The 21,509-nt window shown below is 35.5% G+C and overlaps 1 protein-coding gene across 3 annotated transcripts in view; it reads left to right on the plus strand.

The window, feature by feature from the left end:
- Nucleotides 1-21,509, plus strand: part of DTWD2 (DTW domain containing 2) — a 93,540-nt gene that overhangs the window by 48,624 nt on the left and 23,407 nt on the right. For all 3 annotated transcript variants that reach the window (XM_026865588.1, XM_026865586.1, XM_026865587.1), the window contains exon 4: nucleotides 8,516-8,705. In XM_026865588.1, coding sequence (XP_026721389.1) covers nucleotides 8,516-8,705 — 190 coding nt within the window. The remainder of the gene's footprint in view (nucleotides 1-8,515; nucleotides 8,706-21,509) is intronic.

Below are 21,509 nucleotides of genomic sequence, written 5' to 3' on the forward strand. Positions count from 1 at the left end.
TGCCTCTGCTTTTCATTTCTTCACAAGACTGTACTTTTAGCTGCCACTGCATTAATTTTCAAAACTCCTCTGCCCATGTTACAAAGTAGGACTGTTGAGATATTAGTCAGATGTCATATTTTTAAATGTTGAGATTGGTTGAAAACCATTTTTCTAGAAAAACCTGTTAGTACTCTAATATTACAGACAGTAGTTTTGCTTTATTACCAGTTTATGTTCTATTTTTCTTTTAATTTAAGCACAGTACATGAGAAAGGAGAAGTAAATTGAAATTGGAATAATAGAAGACACAATAAACCCCACCCATTATTACCCATTATTTCTTTTTATTCTAGTTTATTAAATGTTGCAGGTCATCTCCACTTGTGACAGTAATAAGAAACTAGGTATCATGTACTAGGGTCCTGGTACAGACAAACTCACTTCTGTTTTATTTACATGTTTGTGATGTAAAAGCTGATGTTATTTGGAGGCATTAGTAATGATGTTTTTTCACTGGGGAGCTTAGCAGAGTTCTTGCTAGCTATTTTACATACAGGTTTTCATAGATTAAAAAGGATATTTAATAAGCTGTGTTTATGACCTTCTTCCCTAGTAAATGGTAAAGTATTTAATTATAAAATTACAGGTTTCCAAACCTTAAAAATATTTCTCATTATTTGATCTTTCAATTAAAGACAATTTGTTTATACAATTGATCTGTTTTAAAGAGAAGAAAAAAAAATCAGATTGTATTAGAGACTATGTCACTTATCTATAAAAATAGGGTATCTAATATGAAAATATTGTTTTTTCTCTTGCTGGGTATCTCTTATGTTTCAGTCCTGATCTTAAGGGACTAGTTCTGAGTGTGGAGATGTTAGAGGATCCTTACCTTTAATAATTTCATTACCTTAGGGGAATTACGGAGATCAATAGTCCTTCAGTCTTCCAAGTGTTGGAGTATTGAGAGAGGCAAAGGCACCTGCTTATGACCAAGGTGAAATAGTAAAAATGATGAGAAAAACTGAGAAGTTCCCATTAACCTGATGGTTTTCCACAGATGATAAATTAACATCTGTTCTGTACTGCTAGTACTGTTTGCTAGTAAATGGCAATGTTGGATTTTAAAAATGTGAACACTTGCCTTTTGCACTGGCTAAGTTTAATAGATCCCTGTTGAATGAAAACCATTTAGAGTTTGAGAGAAACTGAATATAGATGTGTAATAAAAATGTTTATGACACAAAAACTGGATTATAATGAGATATGATGGTGTTTAAATTGCACATCTCAAGAGTCATCCCAGAAATAATGAAATGCAACTTGTCTTAAGTATGATCATGAGAATGTATAAATCTGCTATGACAAAGTGGTTGGATACAATTCAAGCACAAATGAAAGGTCCAAATAGTTCTGTTTAGCAGAAATTGTTGTCAGACTAAATGGATTATATAGGCCTGCAGTGCCTGCTGCATACCAAAACTAAGGCTTAATAGTGATTTGTATGAGAAGCAAGTATTGGTAACTATTTTTCCTACAGAGTTCAAGACCATTGTTGCACCTTAAAATGTATCTTTTAAATCACATCATCTTTTTGAGCTTTACATTAGCTGTTGGTCATGGAAAGATGGGTAACAGCTAAGAAATTTTATATTGATGTATATGTAGGAAGAAAAAGTGATTCTCTTCAGATTCGTCTTATTTTTAATTATTGTAACGATACATTACCTGTATTGAAGTGGAATACTGCAACTGTAAATTATACCATTTTATTTTTCTTGGTAATTCCAGGATTTATAAAGTCCACAAACTGCTAATAAAAACTCAAAGTTAGTAATACCTGCAAATACAGCAGATACAGCACCAGGAATGAATGTTCATAGGAAGGTCATGTTATTAAGTATATTTGTGTGAACACTAGAAACATCATCATGTCTGTATAGAGAATATTCTTTCAGCATAATTCTATTACTTGAAACCATTATGTTTAAGAATAAGATCAACTGAAGACCAGCATTGGCATTTGATATTCATTACATATATGTGTGTATATATATCTATATCTATATATCTATCTATCTCAACACAGTTGGAGAAATAGGGATAGAAAGATCCTCAAGATGCCACTGTTACTCTCTTACTAAGTGACATCAGCCTCATGTAGGTATGGTATTAATACCATTTACAGGAGAGTTTGCAGAATTTTCAGTGGGACTTTTAACATGTAAACTGATTACCATTAGAAATCTTGTGAAGTTTTGTCCCTGTTTGGTTTGCATCTTTACTGCTGCAGTTAAAATTATTACTTCTTTTCTTGTCCTCTGTGGACATGGAGAATAAGTTAGTTCCTTCCTCTTGCAGATTTGGTGTAAGAAAGACCACTGTGTTTTAACTGCAGTGGAGTAATTTTGAGGTGGCCTGTATTCTAATGTAAAAGCTGACTTTTTTTGTTGATGCTGGTTGTGTTGCCCACATTATTCCATTGAAAAGTCAACTGCTAAATTCATTTTTTAAGTTTTTACTTATTCCAAACTTTATTACTAATATTTCCTCTGGATCACATACTAGTGTGGTGGTTCATGTTTTTTTCTTATACCCCACACCCCCACCCCCCACTTTTAATTAATGTGCTTATTTTTTACATAGTTTTTGTGGTAGTCACTTAAACTTGTGGTATACTTTTATAACCATCCTTAAGTATTTTTGTGAGTTTCTCTGTATCTATATTCATTTTTGCTTTATACTCGTTATGTTTCATACAGTTCATGACATCAGTGAAGTGTTCAGGATTTGGCAAAAATGTGCATTGCATTTCTTTCTCATCCTTTGCATTTTGTCCCCTTTAATCTATACATCTTTCTTTTGTGGAAATAGTTTTTTTGTTTGGTTTTTTTTTTTTTTTGTCCTTTCATACTGACACATAGTATTGATCACCAATTCTGTGAACAACTTTTGGTTTTAGATTCTGTTGTCTTTGTTTGGAAAGCTTGTGGGGGAAGTCTCTTCTAAGTTTCTACTCTTTTCTTTTTCTAATGTCCAACACATGAATTTAAAGTCCCTTTAGTTCTACCAAGTGTTACTTCTATAACTTAAATCACATTTTTATAATTATATTGCTTAATACTAATTTTACAGTAATTCACAAATCTAAATCTTGCCTTACAGGCAACCAAACCGTGTTCATTATTGGGCCCTTTCAGTTACCATCAACTACATACTGTTATAAACTGTTACAGTTATAATATTTCGAAAAAGGAAAGCTGCTGTATTCTTTCTCCCTTTCCCTCTCACTCCCAGTGACAAGAACTCAGTTAAATAATTGCCTTGGTTAGGGAGGAATGTTACAGAGCTGCACATCTTTTTTTCCTTGTTATGTATATATGAGTGAATTGTATATATTCATAACTTCATCAGAGATTCACTGTAATACACTATTTTGAAATTTTTACTTAAGGATTGCGATTCATGGATTCAAAGTCCTAATCATCAAATCCACAGGAAGCTTTTGGTGACTGCTGTTGATAGTGCATGAACACATGTAATGTAAAATAAGTGAAGGATTTGCTTAATTGATTGTCTTCGTGGTTATTAAATTAACATAGAACAATTTTGTATTTGAAACTATTTACCTGGTCTACTTTAATGAGAAAAGCTGTTTGTGAAGTAGCATGCAAAATCAAGTAATGCTAAAGCCTTCTAAGTCTAGTAATACACTAAAGTACAGTACCTAAATTAAGAAGTTCATTCCGATTGTCAGTCAGGAGTTTATACCATTAATTTGCAGCATCTCTGTTGAAGAATGAGCAGACTTTAAAAGAGATTTTTTCATATGTAGAAATGTTACCTTTCTTTTTTACCCTGACTAACACAGAGTTGTGAATTCTTTAAAAGTCAACCTCTGATCTGCAGGAAGAAAAGTATTTGTTTAGAAACTCAGCTTCTCAGTTTCTTCCTGAAACTTGTGGCTTCAAGGAGTCTGCCATCAGCATGTCTGTTCTGACTGAAACAGAAGGTAAAATCAAAGTCCTTATGAATCCCCTGAAATTAGTCATGCTTCACACTAAGAAAGACTTCTACAAAAGCACTATGTAAAGTTCTAGGACTATCATGTGGAATAAGGTGTCACTTCAAGTAGTCTCCAACACTGACCAGCAACCACACTGCCCTTCAACCTCTTCTTCCCCTTCCAGTTTAGCTTCTTGGGCTTACTGCTGTGCCCCTTTACCATGCCCAGCCTTGACACTGTCTTTGACATGTCAGCTGGTATTGGGCCACAGTCACGTTCAAGCATTTGCAGATGAGGTTGAGGTTTCAAAGATGGCATGAAAAGGTGTTCTGAACACTGGTGTGAAGAGATGCAGTTAAAGGAGGAATTTCATTCATTGAATTGTTCCTGAATCCAGGTTGCCATAAACCAGAGGGCAAACTCATTTGCAGAGACTTTTTGTAAACAAAGCTTTGTTGTGAGGCGTGAGGTATGGCTGTCTTGTCTACAGCAACTTCTTCTCCCAGCACAAACATCCCCCTTCATGCTGCACCTGCCTTGCTGAACCTACTTGTCTAGATGACAGGCATGTTGTATTTTGCCATGTTCAAAGTCATATATGCTGTGAAACTGTGTACTACTGTATGCCACAAGATGGCAAGAAAAGCAAGAAGACCACGTTTCTGACTGTGGGCAGCTGCTGTGTGAAATTCTTCCATCATCATATCAACTGTTCTTCCGGTAGCTTGGACTAGCTTATTCTGGTGTGACTGCTTGTGCTTTTAACTTGTCCTTGTGCTTATTCTAACTCAGCCTCCTGCTCCTAACTTACCTCTGTGTTTCTGTTGGGTTTAACTTCCCCACATATGCAAGTTTAACTGGACTACAGAATTGTATTCCTGAATTTAAATAAAAACAGCTTGAATTTAAAAGCAAAAACCACCAGAAAGAATAAAGAGCACACAGAAGAGTGTCTACAAGTCTGGTGAGAGTTACCCAATTCCTCTTTCAGCTTTTACCTATTTGGAGGACTTGGCATCTTGCTAAGAAGTTACCTTCCTCCCAGTGCAGTGAGCTAGTGTGTGACCTGAAATTTCTGTCTAGTCATTCTGAACAAGGGAGTCTGGACTGCCAGCTGACCTGGTGCTGAGTTTTTTACTCCACCCTTGTTCTGCAGGGAAAATTGAAGCAGGGATAAAATGGAAACCATGTTTTAAGCACAAGACTGAGGAAGGAGCTTCTGCTGTGGCTCTGAGGAGAGTTTCAAAACCTGCCTGTATGCTTTAATATTCTGTGAGTCGTCATGAATACAAACATCACCCTTAATGAAATTGTCTCCTGTATACGCCATATATTTGTCTCAAATCACTCTTGTACTTAAACAATGGAATAAATGATTGGTAATCAAAAAATCAATATTAACATTGTTTGAATGTGTTTTTACAGTAGAATTATATGCACTTACTTTTAGATGTAAAGCTCTGTGAAATCTAATTCCTAGTCCTTTTACTTACATGCTGTAGTAATCTTAAGCATACAAGTGAAAAAACAGTCGTACCATAGAGTGTGGGTCAGGTTCTCAGAAGAGCTCAGCATAAAACAACTCTGTTTCAGCATTACAGTGAAATGGTTAATTCTTCAGAATTGTTTTCTGTAAGCTTCCTTTAAAACATCTGATTCTTGTAGAGAAAATCCTGCCCTATAGCAGTATTTCAGAAGTGGCATGTGATTAAATACACTGTATTACAGTGTTTACCCAAAGCAAGTATGTCAGAAACATATTCTTGCAAAGTGGCTGAGAGAAGTGAGATTGTTGATACGTACTTGCCTTTTGAATGCCATACCAATTTGTTCAGTTAATAGATTACTTTTATGTAGCAGATACAATTCGGTCTTTTAATGAGACTTTAAATTTCTTTCACAGATCTAATTAAATGCAGCCAAAGGATGTACATAAAAACTGGTTCGGGCAACAAATTCTTAATGGTGGTAGTATGTGAATAGAAAAATGTCTAATTGAGCTATGCATCAGCAACAAACTAACAGGAAGAAAAGCCTTAAACTCCAGCAAGTACAAAACAAACAGTGAAATTATAGGATGTGCCTGTACAGAAATAGGTACAAAAAACTTTTTGAACTTGTTTTATACGAACTATATCCCTTTCTAAGCAAATCATTAGGCTCATTCCTCTTGTGCTCTACTAAGGAAGGATAAACAAGCTTTTTTTATGAAGGGAAAACACGTGTTTTAATAAAGCTACTAACATGGACTGTGTCTGTCAGTGTGAAGCATGACCTAGAATGAGTTGCACAACATATATTTCTGAGAACCTGTTTCTATAGGAGGAAAGAGTACTAAATAGCTCTCTGCATGTGCTCAGTGTCACAGGATTAAGTCTGTGGGTAGTGAACTCTTTGAAGATAGCAGCATCTCCTAGTAGTTTGCAAAGTGATAGGATTTTTTTTTTATGGCAGTGTATGCATAATCAGTCCTCAAATCCTAGGTTAAATTTGTGGGACAAAGCTACAGAATTTGTTTGAACCACCCCCCTACCTTTGATTTTGCATATAAACTGTTGTAAACTGAAGTGATCTGAATTCTTGGATGAGCATGTGTTGAAAACCATTGTTTTCAAGACCAAGACTTCAGTTGTAGTGTTCATAATACGAACTTGTAGTGCTTCATAATCATTATGGTTTTCGATTAGTTTAAGAATATATATATATATTTTAAAAATCATCTAATAGATGTTAGTGGTTTGAAAGCTCTGCTGTCACAGAATTAGGATACTTTACTCTTGAGGAATTGGGTTCTTAAACATCTGAAATTAACAACTGATTTTCAAGATTTAAACCTTGAGTGCTAGGTAGCTTGTGATGAGATACCTGCCTTGCTTTTGATTTTGTGTAGCATAATTCTTGGTTAAACTAAAGTGATACCAAATCACCATAACGTAAGTAAAGTTTAGAGAAGTAGTGGGTGGAGAAGTTTCCATGTACTTCTATTTTCCACAGACTTATCTTACAGTTTTCCTGTCTCTACCCTTCTTTTATTGTTCATTTTGGAAAGAAAGATCATTACTCTTTTTTTTTTTAGTAATGAAACACATAGTGTTGAATCAGTCTGGAATATTTGCTTGGAGACATGATGGTCAAATACTGCAATACTAGATCTGGCATACTGGTACACTGAATTAATTTCCTCTTTTATTTCAGATATTTCCCATATGGTCCTATGTTGGTCTTAAGCTCAGGATCTCAATGTCTTAGGCACTGCAATTCGGCCTGAATCTAACACATAAAATTGTGTTTTCATGTAAGTCCCCAGAGAGTGATAATGGAGTGTACAGATTTGAAGTACACCTAATATATATCAACTCAGAACCCATTGTTAAGCATTTCTTTCTTCCTTAACCTTTTCTAATGCTTTTTTTCCATTTTAAGAAGAAAGATTCTTGCTTAATTATTGGACAAGTGGTGCAGGTGCCCTGCCCAAAAACCTGTGAGGTCACAGCAGCATTAGGAATTTCTCTGTGTGGACTTATGAGATCTACATTCTGCCTGTGTCTGTGTTCATGATCCTGTGTGGTTTTTGATAGGTAGCATGGAGAGCCCACTTTATGTGCTGTCTATTGTTAACCTTGTTCTGATACACCTGATTTTCTCTGATAAGCCATACTGGTTTCCCTTTTCACTTCAGAGCACAAACACTCACTACTGCTATTTCAACTACATACTGCTGTTCTACTACATCAGTTACTCTTTATAATCTCTGAGGTACTATGCAGAATTAATTTCTTATGCTTTGTCATGTGCTTCAGACAGTCAGCCTTTGCTTTATATTTCTTCCTGCTTTCTGGTTGAGACGATTCTGAAGACTACATGATGATACTGCTGAAACTTGATTCAAGAAAGTTAATGCAGTCTGTTACAAGGCTGGCTTTTTCTCAGATTTTCCCTTACCAGCCACTGGGGTTTTTTTGAGGCTTCCAGTACTACTTAAATGACAGTGCCTTTCATAGATTTTTATAAACTTACAGTGGTGTCCTGCAAAAACTTCAGGAATTTCCATGTACATTAAGTGAACTTTTAATAGACAGTAGTTATTCCTCTGGTACCATTGCCAAATGCAGAAGCCAACAGGAAGGAAGACGAAAATGTACAAGTTTGGGGACTGTAGTTGTAGAAGTAGTACTTAAAAAAAACCCAAACCAAACTGAAACCTGAGATGGTAATTTTTCAAAAATGTCGTGTAGATGTGGACCATGAATTTCTAATGTTCTGTTCCTGATATATTACTATATCAAGCTTCCATTGATTACTTCTGTGGGTGGTTTTCTCCTTCCCCCTTAGGAGCTGAGGGAGAACCAACTACTTCTGAGGTGTTGAAAAGAGAAAGTGGTAGCTGAGTGATGGACTTTTTTATTAAAACTTAAGTAAAATTTGGAGAAGATGAGTGTGGGTTTATAACTTGGAATATCTGGAAGTATGTATTTATTGTGAAATCTTTTAATAGTTATTGTCATTTTGTGTGTCTGTGCATTGAAGGTATCCTGAATTAGCAACTGTGTGCAGAAATCCCAGTACTCTAATTTTATATCCTGGAGCTGAAGCAACCGATTTGGAAGAAGTTGCTGTGATGTCTTCTAGTTCATCTATTATGATCATCATTGATGGAACGTGGAGTCAGGCTAAAGATATATTTTACAAAAATTCTCTCTTCCGCCTTCCCAGGCAGGTGAGTTATAATATGTAAAATAAAAATTTTAAGTGTGTCTAATAGATGCTTGCTTTCTGACCAGCCAGAAGGGAGTGTCTTTGTGAGGATGAAAATCATGGAAACCTGTTTTCCTTCTCAGCTGTAACCAGGTGACAAGATAAGGAAAACTTTAATAATTAAATCAAGAATCTATAAAATAATGAGGAAGATGACTGTAAATACTGGGTTTTTTCGTTTTGTCACTTAAAATTTATTTTTATTTCTTTTAAGTGTTGAACTTCATAGCGAATCGTTGTTTTGCAAAATTGAAAACTGGTTTGCATTGGAAAATTTTTGCCTGTTGCCTAAAATATTACAACATAGACAGTGAAATAAGCATTTATTTTCTCTCCTGTATTTTACATTGCAGCAATAGGAAATCTGAAAGTTGAATTTCTTAGCCTCTTGTGAAAGTGTCACACTCTTTCCTGCATATTTGGTCTCCACCATATTAAAAACTTTATGACTTTTGGCAAATGTTCCTTAGAATTTAAGCAGAATAGATACTGTCCACATGAGGTTTGTTTTTTTTGTTTTGTTTTGTTGGGGTTTTTTGGCGTTTGGGTTTTCCACCCCCCTTTAGGAACATCAACACCCACCCACTTGAACTGCCAATGTGGATTAAGCCTAGTGAAAATATCCTAGATTGTAATACAATGTTAATAACATTAGGGGACATAGGTTCCTGTTGCTGCATTGTTAATGGTATGATGCTACTTTTCAGTAAATTTTATAGTGGATAATTGAGTGTGGCTTTGGTACAGGAGTACCAAATTGTACTTTTTAAAGATAAAACGTAATCTTGTGTGACTCAGTTGCTGTTGTTGAGTAAGTTTTTCTCATGTTACTTGATTGTTTCTCCTGTTACATGATTGAAATAATTTTTATTTGTGTCATACATACACCAGGCAGCATTTCTTTATGTACTACAATGATGTAAGTTAAATGCTCAAATTACAGATTTTCTAGGAAAGGCTCTGATTTTGCACATTGCAGTTTTGTTACCTGCATTGTGCATCATTCATAACCAAGAACTTCTAAATCCAGAAGTTAGAGAATGTTACTGGTTGGATTTGTTATAAGTCTTTGAAAGGAAACGTAACTTTTTGTCTTTGTAGTTTTGTCATATGCTGGTCAATGGAGCATGGAAAAACTGGTCAACCATTACATTTCTTCTCTGGCTGGAACTTGTCTGTAATATAAGTTCAGACTTGTTTGGAAGTCAAATTGATGTCTAAATTTAGTGGTGCCATTGCTTTAGGTTTTCTCTTGTGTTGGTTCCTACAATAAGATTCCTGATTTTCCTCCTGACCAGTTTCCCTGTTGTCATACTGGTAAGGACCTAGGGTGTGGCAGAGCACACAGCTCTTGGAAGGGTGAAGAGCTTCTAGCTCTTTTGAAAGAAAAATGCACACCTCAAACTTTCAAATGCAGTGAACACAACTCTTGTTTAAGTATCTGTCTTAACTCCAGTCTTTGTTCTAGTTTATAACTAGTTTGCAGTTCCGTATTTATTGTACTTTTTTGAAACTTCTGGGCACTGCAGGCTTTTGATTTGAATTCAAAAATTCATAAATGTTCTGAAATACTTGTTTCCATTAGATAGTTTGATTTGACTGTCCAAATCACATATAAGAGCAGTTTTGCTACAGATCAAAATGAGGCAGAAGTCTTGATCACTGAGGTTCTTGTAGAAGGCATGATGCATGATGTAGATGGTAATGGTGTTTGTCTTGTTTCACTTTATTCCTTACTAACATTTATTTTTCTCTGCTTCACTCTTGCACATTATTGTTGAGAAAAATAAATTAGGAGCTTACCAGCCTGTGAAGTGATGGTTGATTATAACATATAACTCTTAAGAATAATCAAGGGAATTAAATAATATGGGGTGAAGTCCAGTTTCCATATGGGAAAGATATTGGAAATAAAGTGTTTTCCAGATACTTTCTTTAATCAACTTCATGCTGGAATTTTGTTCCCTGTGTTATAATTCCATTTTGCCTGTGAACCATACTTTTATTTAAATGAGTGTAAAGAAGATAGTCAGTGATGGATAAACCAGCAGAATTCATTGAATATTAAGTTTTGTCCAATAGTTGAAAAGTTCTTTAAGCTCAAAACTTCACTGTTCCAAAAGGCAAAATTTTATATAATTATAGTGTAAATCAGGGGCATAAAAAGAATTTGTATTAAGTGTAGACCTGAAGTGTTTTTTTTAACCTGCCAAGCATAGCATTGAGTAAATAAGGTACAGAAAATGAATAATACATCAGGATAAGTTCTCCTCTTACTTAACCTTCTGTATTACAAATAAATTAATTTGGTCACACAGATGCAAGTAGAATGTCACCTGAGGTGCCTGTCAGAAACACCTAACAAGAAACCTATCTATGAAAAAAATACACCCTGCCTCATCTATTTCTGATTGCAGCAGGTATCCGAGAGGACAGAAGTGAGGTTATTAATCTGGTCTGTACATTATCATTATGGAAGAACTCAATGTTAAAACTAAATTCCTTAATTCTATTTTCAAAGTTCAAATGGTTTCAATATTCTGGATTTTTTTGTCAGAAGTACATAATGTTCTCTTAGGCCTTTTGGGTTATCCGAGTGATTTGATCTTATGGCAAGGAATCCATGAGTGAACTTTAAGGGGTTGTAGAAGGTAATTATTCAGAGTAAAGGTCCATAGAGACTCTGAAAACTACCAAGTCTCTAATACTTCACGCTGATTTGAGAATTTATTATGTTCCTTTCAGATTTTTTCTTATGTTATGCCCATACAAACCTCATGAAGTCCAGCAAGGTCAAGTGCAAGGTCCTGCATAAGGGTCAGGGCAATCCCAAACATAAACACAGGCTGGGTGATGAGTGGGTTGAGAGCAGCCCTGTGGAGAAGGACATGGGAATAGTAGTGGATGGGAAAACTGACTATGAGCCAGCAATGTGTGCTCGCAGCCCAGAAAGCCAACCATGTCATGGACTGAATCAAGAGAAGTGTGACCAGCAGGTCAAGGGAGATGATTCTTCTCTACTCCACCCTCGTGAGACCCCACCTGGAGTACTGTCTCCAGCTCTGGGACCCCCAACATAAGAAGGACATGGAGACTTTGGAGCGGGTCCAGAGGAGGCCTCAAAGATGATCAGGGGCTGGAGCACCTTCCCTTTGAGAACAGGTTGAGAGAGCTGGGGTTTTCAGCCTGGAGAAGAGAATACTCTGGGGAGGCCTTATAGCAGCCTTCCAGTACTTAAAGGGGGCGGCAGGAAAGATGGTAAGGGTCTTTTTGCAAGTGATAGGACAAGGAGTAATGGCTTTAAACTGGAAGAGGGTAGATTTAGATTAGATATAATGAAAAAATTCTTTATTGTCAGGGTGGTGAAACACTGGTACAGGTTGCCCAGGGAAGCTGTGGATGTCCCTGCCCTGGAAGTGTTGAAGGCCAGGCTGGATGGGGCTTTGAACAACCTGGTCTAGTGGAAGGTGTCTCTGCCCATGACAGGGGGATTGGAACTAGATGATCTTTAAAGGTCCCTTCCCGTTCAAATCGATCTATGATTTTTATAATTAACTTCTTCACTTCTCCATTTAGGACCACTTCTTCATGCTATAGTTTTTGTCTTTCATATGCGATACCCTGCAAAACTCTGCTGGGCTGGAATTAAAGAATCCTAGAATGGCCCAGGTTGGAAGGGACCTGAAATTATTATCTGGTCCATCTTTCTGTGGAAAAGGAAGTCTGGATGAGATGTACATCTTGAAAACCTTCAGTGATGGGGTCTCCACCATGTCTCTAGGAAGGTCGTTCCAGTCATTGATTGTTCTTACTGTAAAAGATTTTCCAATATTGAGATGAAACCCCTCACTTCAACTTGTACCCATTTCCCCTTGTCCTTTCTACATGTCTTCCTGTGAAGAGAGAGCCTCTGTCATCTTTGTGGCTTCTCTCTATGTACTGGAATACTGTGATGAGGTCCCCCTTGAGCGTTCTTTTCTCCAGGGAGAAAAGGCAAGAAGTATTGCAGTGCTAGATGAGATCATAGTCAAATATTGAAGAATATGCACCCTTGAAGTCTGAAGAGATTTCAGTGTTTAATTCCATTTTCAAACACAGACACTTTGAGCCTTAAAATTTTATCTGCATTACCCTTGAGAGAGTGGTTTTCCTGATTGTGCTTATTCCTTGAGATAGTTTTGAAGCAATTGGTTTAAACTGCTCTGTCTTATACAAATCTCAATAGCAGTCTTACCACAGCAGTGTGTGGTCACAGCATGTGCTGTGTAAGTGTAGTTATGATCCTGGTAAACAGTGGCTTAAGCCAATTATGTTAAATACTAGCTGAATTGAACCTAGCTGTATAAATGCTACTACAGTTTGAGTATTTACTAACAGTCCAAGGAATGTGGACTAAATACATCTGTATTTTGGCATTTTACGTCCCTAAATCTTTTTAAACCTTGTAGTGAAATGTAAAATGTAGTTAGTATCCATCAATCTGTTAAAATGATTGCTTTGTTAAAATAATGGACAGAAAAATTATGGATCATTTAACATACAAATTATTCTTTTAAAATTCTGAAATCCTGCCTAATGCAAAATGGAACTGAAAAAGAATTTGAAGTGGTAGGGTGAGTGAAAATCATGTTATGAAAGTATGCCAAGAAACTCTTGGAAAAGTGAGTAGTATTGATGATGCTGCACAAAACATTTTTCACTTTTTGAGATAGTACCACAAAATGGTGGTAGAGATGAGCTTCAGTATACAAAATATTTATTTTGCATATTTATAAACAAACAAAATGTTTAATATTTCATTAAAGATTTGCTGGATATTCTCACCATTCCCACTATGTTTGATACTTACAGTTTTCCCTACATATGTGTCTGTATACATATTTTTTCTAAAACAATGATGAAACATGATAGTACCTCTTTGCTAAAGACTAAGAATTGTTTTTTAAGGGTATAATGATACTAATGATAAATTGCTAATGATAAAATGGCAGGCAAAGAGAGACATTTTAGTGTTTTACATGCTTAGAATTGGTGTTCTGAAAAAGTCTAATTAGAATTAATATTCTTAAGCTTTCTTCTTTGGCTATGTGATTTTGAGTGAAATGTGTTTTTCCAAAACATTCCTAATTTCATGAGAACTACTGATATTTAATAAATATTAACAAAATGTAGTTTAAAAGTTTATTATTTACTTCAGATTTACTTTACTATTACTTTAGATTTCAGTAAGATGTTAAAATGTATTTGTGTATTACAGGAAAATGAAAAAAACATTTGCTGTTTACAAACAAATCTGCTCTTAATGTAGGAAGCTATTGCACCAGAAAGACTAGGTATAAATCACATCTACATGTGATTTTGTAGAAAATTTCCCCATTATAGTTTTCTGGATTTTAAAATGTTTTGGGTTGTACAAAATTTTATAGGAACAAAGGTTAAGTGTGGTAATGATAATCTGTACACGAACATGGATAAATGCGTGTAACTCCATGATAGCCCTGAAAGTTCAAGAATCAGTCTTCCAGATGCTAATTGTAGGCAGGGTAATGTGTACCTTCACTCCCTTGCAGTGTGCACCTGAATAGAGGGTTTAAAACTCTGCAGAAGTCAACTGTCAGATATGGTTTATCACTGGGGTGAGACACAGACTTTCTTGCTGAGAAAGTTCTGAGGCATTGAGTTATGAAGCAGCGACGCAGATGATCATACTCTTAAGCTTTTGGGGAAAAATATAAGCAGACAGAAGGAATAGCAAAAACTTTCCTAGTAGATTTGCTTCTTTGCGTATACTTTTCTGCATTGCATGGATCACAGCCTTTAACAGTTGCAGTTACAGCCTGTCTGAATTAACACTCTACCTCTTACCTGATCTTTTTGTAAAGGAAGTTCTGCTGTCCCTACCCTTCTTTTTATTGGAATTGCATTGCAACTCTTGTTTTAAAGGGTTTAAATTCTTAGTGAAAATGAAAATACAGTGGCTCTTGAAGTAGTAAGTTAGTAAGTGTATTAATTTTTTTTTTTAAAGTATGATGTTTTGTTTGGTTGTTACCAAATATACCAGAACTAAAATCAATATTTGATTTGTTTTTCATTTTATATGCTAGTGATTATTCAAATCACATGGTGCTGTTTTAAGAACATTGTTGGAGTCCTCAAATGCAGAAACAGCTTCCTTAATGAAAAAAAAAAAATGTTTTCCCATGTTGAAGTGGGACCTAAGTGGAGTTAGTTTGCTAGAGGTAGTACAGTGCTAAGTCAGAACTTGTGCTGTAACTGCTGAGAGGTGGTGCTCAATGAAGACACCACTTGAGCATGGAGCAGTGCAAAGGCGACATTTAAGCACTGTGTATACAACTACGTATTAAACTAAGTTTGGTCATTTTGCACTGAAATGAACTAGAGGTACTTGTGTGATCCACTGTAACTTCTAAAAGTTAAAATTATCAGTTACATGATAAAAGTTTATAATAAAACTGTCTGTAAGCAAACATCAGCACTCTTACGGATTAAATTTTGTTCACCCTGTGACTGTGTTCTGTTTCATCTTTCTTAATGAGCTAGACATCATGGCCAACACTGTAAGGTTTTCCTGGCTTTTTCCTATTTCTACATTATTTCCTATTTTCCTATTGATTTAAATACTCTGTAAATGGTTGTCTATCTGAATTAAGGAGGGTTTGTTTCATGTTTTGAAATTTTGGTTTGGTAATGAAGTTTTGCAAGATTAATATTAGTAGTACATCACTATATTTGGAATTTAAGAAAACAGGTTTTTCTCCCAGAAATAGAATAAGGTAGATATGACAGTAGCCAAAGAAAAGGGGTACTGAAGGAAAAGAGGCTATGATTCCTGCAGGCATCATCTGTAGGTGAAAAAGAAGCTGTTATAACTAACATTCTTTAACAAATGGTGATTTGAGTTTTTAATCAATGTTCTGTAGGTAGAAAAGAGCTATTTTAATAATGAAGAGATTAGCAATTCTGAATTGTAAGCTATACTACAAAGATGCAATAAATTGGAGGCATTAGAAGATCACACTTCACTGATTGTGGGTAATACAAATTCCTATACTGAATGATTTAAAAGATACTGTAGTATATTTTAATAAACTTTGTTGTTGTTTTAAATTAGTATTGACATCTAAAATATCTTCAGTGAAAAGCTCTTTTATTCAACAGTTCAGTCAGCAGAGCTTTTTACTTTGAAAAGAATTTTGGAAGAAATTTCAATTGAGCTCTTCCAGAAAGTCCCACTGGAAATATATTTATGAATCCAACATATTTAAATTTATCAGAAGAATTTAAATATAAGTCTTGATCCAGCATCATTCTTATGGTCTGGAATTTTTACAAATGACAAAGCATGAACTTGAACAAAGTTTATAGCAGAAACTTATGAAACACGTGGCTTAAGGTGACTTTTATAGTTTTTAATATGATTACATTGATTACCTCTTGTATTCCATGAGCTGGCACCCTCTAGAGAAGCACATTATCCCTGGATGTTTTGCATAGCCACAACTGAGGAAGAGACCACAAGTATTACAGTATGCACTGCAGGCTTTCTTGCAACAGCTGTTGTGGTTTGCAAAGGTGATACAGAAAAGTATTCTGTTAACTTGGAGCCGTGGATGCAATTAGTTCAGAGGGAAGAATGATCTGGTTTGCACAGCAGGCGTACTTGGCACTGTTAGGCTGGTGGTATATTGTACAAAGCAATCAGAGAGCACTGTGGGTGGAGCTGCTTCTGTTTATGAGGACATAAGCATAGCATACTGCGAACAGATGGCTAAAAAAACCCCCAACATTTGACCTTCTACTCCTTCAGTATCAAAAAAAGGTTGAAAAAATTAACCTAGTGACAAGCACAGGTATAAAAAGGTAGGCATTCTATCCCAAGTACTTACTGTCTTATCAGAGTGGGTAATATGTGAATCAGTTTTATTTATGTATAAGGGCTTCTGGGACACTGTTGTAAATCCAAGCTTCTTGCCTCAAAACCTGAATGGATTATTTCTATCACCTGATACCTTGTTTTCCTGTTTTAAACAGCTAGGTACAGTCTCCTTGGGATCATTATGCTTATGCTGTATAGTTGTAGAAAAAAAGAATTATCCATCCCTTAAAAATGTTGGAAAGTGCTATATGTTGATTTTGAGACTTGGGAGGAATTAATATGCTGGCATTCTGGTATCAAAAAATAATTTTAACTGAATGTACAATGATTATGAAAACTATGAGCGTTCCCCTGTAATTTTAAGCTACCATCAGTCTAGCCAACAGTCAAGAGAAATAGGATTTCAGACAGTCAGGAAAGGGGTGTAAAGCATAATTCACTTTTACTTATTTTACTTTTTCTTCCTGTCTTCTTATGCATTACATCTGTGCCTAATATTCTGTAATTCCTTGACATTTTGCTGTCACAAAATACTTCCTAAACATCTCAGAAAAGCTAAGTATGTTTTCAAGGAGTATTCCAGTTGTAATGTTACCATCTGCACAGACTCTGTAACTTTTTGCTCCTAGCTTAATTCACTTAATTCAGATGTAAATAAATGTTGTGCCTGCTTGTGCATGAGTGGGCACAGTTTGAGGCTGGGGATAGCTTCTAATTCACTTAGACTCTATAATTCTTTGTTAATGCACTTCTCTGCTACTTAATTGGCATAATAATATTCAGCAACAAGATGCCAGCAAATCATACTGTCTATTTATACATTCATCACAGCATTACTCTTATGCAAATATTAAACACCTAATTTTCTTTTCCTGTCATACCTTCACAACTTCAGACACACCTATTCTGTTTTCTTTATATTTCCTTTGTTATATGAAAATGGGTATCATCAGCTAAAATCTGGCTTCTTACAGCAACTTTTTAACCCTTGAGGTTTACCATTCCAATTCAGCTTGCACTGTATGCTTAAATATGCTTGACTAGTGGTGAACATTTGTGAGTATATGCTTGTACTGATCCAAGCACTAGCCCTCAGATGGGTTGATATTTCGATATCTGAGTTAAGATTATGCTTGTGATCTCTCTTGTTTCTTTCACTCCCTCCTCATCCTTCCATCCCAGAGATGGGATTTATTTTCTAAAACAGCTTCCTCAGAGCCCAGGATGTGACTTTTAAAGACTTTTAACAGATCTGCAAGCAGTTTTGCTTGAGCTTTTAAAAAAATAAGAGGTAGCTTTGAGATCAGGGAATCTTCAGTAAATCTGACTTATTTTAACTAGTGTTTTAACCATTGAAAATTATTTCTGTATTTCTTCTTCTGCAAGAGAAGTGAGAATACCAAACACCAGCTGGAGAATATATGGCAGAAGCACCCGGAAATTACAAAAATGTATGTGTACAGACTTTGATTGTTATTCAAAGGTTTTTGACAAACACTGTCTACAGTAATTTTAGTGAATATTTAGAGATTTTGGAGACTAGAGTTTTTGGTTAGACTTGAGAGCATCTATCTGGAGTAGCCCTTGCAGAACAACCTTTAATAGTCAGAAGTTATTTCAAGTGATGCAAAGCAGGCTCTGTATATGATCATTTTTAATGAGGTCCATATCCTTTAATATAACAATCATTTTGTTGATCTATAGACCTATCAATACTTGTCACACAAATAAAATACCTGTGTCAGAAGAGGTGCTATCTCCTGTGTGTTAGACATAGTGATGTATATATAAGGACATGTAGCCCCTTATAAGATGTGAAAGGCAATCCTCCTGTGCTTTAAATTTCTCAGATACTTGATGCAAAGAAAGTTCTTAAAAGAAGGATAAAGTATCCCGGGATGATCTTTTGGCCACAAAGTTTATGTTCAGCTGTAGAATTGTCAATGTTTTAAGGACAATCGTGCCTCATTTCCATCTCACCCCATCGTGACAGCTTGGAGAGTGTGGGCATCAGGAAGTCTGAACATCTCCAGAGTCTATGGTTATTATAGTCCCTGATTATTCCTCTAGGACTGCATGTTATTGGCTGTGTTTCTGCTTATCCTTTCACATATCTAGGAAGTCTGCGGTAATACCTGTACCAAATTAATGGAAAAGATGATAAAGAATGGAATTAGAAGATCCATGTATAAATATGCAGTATCAGGCTAGCCCAATGTAGCTGTTGAAAATAGATGACATATCTTACAAGTTTACTGGAGCTCCTTATCCACCTGCTTCATGGCTCCTTCAGATGCAATCTGACTGAAGCTGTGTGTGGAGGTCACTTTTGTCAGGTGCCCTCACCAAATATCATCAATAAAACTACGAGTCATAACAAGAACTGTCTCATGTGAAAAATATTAAGCAGGATAGCAGTAACTGGTCTGTTTTTATAGTGATTGTAATTTTATTTTATGGTTTGTGGATATGTCATCACTGGAGCTCCCAGTGAGTCTGTGACATTCAGCATATTCAGAAGTAATACAAAGGAGTGTTTACAGAGAAGTGATAAAATTTCATCATGACATTAAGTTACTTAGAGTGGTAATGGGAACATCCGGCTGTGAAGAGTTGGAGAAAGACTATGAAATTCAGTGACTGGACATTAACATAGCACAGGAAATTCAGTGTAGATAAATTATCCTATTTTACTTTTTTTTTTTTTTTTTTTTTTTTAAAAAAAAAAAAAAAAAGGGAAAGCTCTTAACTGGGCACTTCGCTTATCAGCAGTGAGATTTTGGAATTATAATGAGTTCCATGAAAACCTCAGTTCATTGCCCAAGAGCATTGAAAAATTAAGTTTAATGTTAGATGCACACATGTGCTTGCTTGCATGTATTCTGTCTCTTTCAGGCCCACAGCCCTCTTGTTTTTTAAAAAAAGCACTAAAATTTACAAACATCTAGATGTTCAAAGAAAACCAACAAAGGAACAAAATCATGGATGGGTTGCATATAAGAAACAGCAAACTGGGCTATTCTTTAGCTGGAAAGAACCAGTCCAGTGTGGCAAAGATTTATAAATGTGTAAGTGATACACAGAGGGAAAATCTGGACCAACTGTTGACTGACCTTGCCAATACAGGAAATAAAAGGCATCAAAAGGAATGAGTAGTGAGAAATTCAGATGAAAAAATGGTAGTTCTTCGCACATGTATCAAAGCAGTGGAATTCATTGCAGTCAAAATTTGTGTATTTTCAGAGTTTGGAAAGTAACTGGACAAAAACACAGAAGAAAAATCCATCAAGGGTTGGATTGTATTTAAATGCCAAGAGGTCAGTTTCAGCCTGTGAGATCTCTGAGTTGTTGGAGGCTAGAAAAACATCCAGAGGAAGTACTTCTGTGTGTACTTTATTGTAAGCTTCTGCTGTTTAAATTATTTTTTTCCCATTAGGGACAGATGTAAACCCATACTTGACAAATTGTATATTCTGTTGCCCCATCCCTCCTCCAAAAGAGAAAGTAGAAAAAATAAATAGGGTAAAAAAATGAAATACTGTGGGGGACAGTGAGCCACTGATTGATCCTGAAGCCCTGAAACTTGATGGGGCCTTAAGTGGATGGTAGCAATGTAAATAAGAAGTAGCAACTGATGATGAGAACAGTACAGGCCAAACCTCAAGAGAGAGGAGAGACAAGAAGTCATTTTTCCAAGAGCCTCCAATCACATAATTTTTCTATGCTAATACAACTATTGTTGGCTCCTTCAGTATTAAAACTTGTTAACATTCAGAATCTGTTGTATTTTTTTGTTTGTTTTCTTGATGTATTTTCTGCACAGCAATGTTCACTTCTGCAGACTTACTAATTTACTTGCAGCATCTGTCCTCTGTTTTATGATTGTCTTTATATGTGTTTGGTATAAACTGCTTCTAAGAAGACAGAAAACAGCCAGTATTTTGCTCTTTTTAAAAAAAGTTTCTTATCTGTACAGCTATTTCTGACTTTTCTTAATTAGGTGCTTTGTTTAACCATGGTCTTTTGTGTTACTAGGTCTCCTGTGGTTTGGTTTTTTTTTTTTTTTTTTGGTTTTACTACTGGATTATTTGATTTAAGTCACTTCTGTGATTTCGCAGATCCTGTACTGGATTGCATTCCTTTTTTTATTTCAGATTTCCACTCCAGTGCAAGCTCTATTTCACCAGCTGTCTCCCTATTACATTATTTTTTAGACTAACTAGTTCTTATATTATCTTCATTTTATGAGAAAGCTGAAGCAGACCTTTTTTTTGGCCTCACCACCTGAATGGTCATAAGGCCAAAAGCTTTTATAGAAATTATTTTGTTTCAATTGTTTTCATGAAAGTGACTGCTATTCTTAAAAAATTCTGGAGGAATGGTGGTTCTACAGGGTTAATTATGAATCAAGGGGACAACTAGATGTGCTTTAATTTAAAAGTAAAATTTTAAAGCTCTATTCTTTAAGAAGAAAAATTAGGACCAGAGTTTTCTTCTCTGATTCATATGACAAATCAGTTACATTTATTTAAGTTGAGCTTAGTATTTTACTGTGCAAATAAAGGATAGCAAACTTTGGTCCCTTGTTTTGAAATTTCATTCCACAGTCTTTCTCATACCACTGAGCAATTACTAAATATTAATGTAAGAAGCTGCTCAATAGTGTAAGTAGTGGCTTTCTTGCAGTCCTTGAGCCTATGAACTTGGGCATTTGATAGTAATTCTTGCATTTGTTTGAAAAGATAGTGACATTTAAGGGCAGAATTCAAGTATTTAACTACATTATCTGTGTAAATTTTGGACTTTACATACCCACAAGACAACACTTCAAATTCAGGACTAAATTTGGAATTGTTAAATCAGTGTGTC

This window comes from Athene cunicularia (assembly GCF_003259725.1).
Source record: "Athene cunicularia isolate RWA chromosome Z unlocalized genomic scaffold, athCun1 chrZ_part1, whole genome shotgun sequence".
Classification (NCBI taxonomy): domain Eukaryota; kingdom Metazoa; phylum Chordata; class Aves; order Strigiformes; family Strigidae; genus Athene; species Athene cunicularia.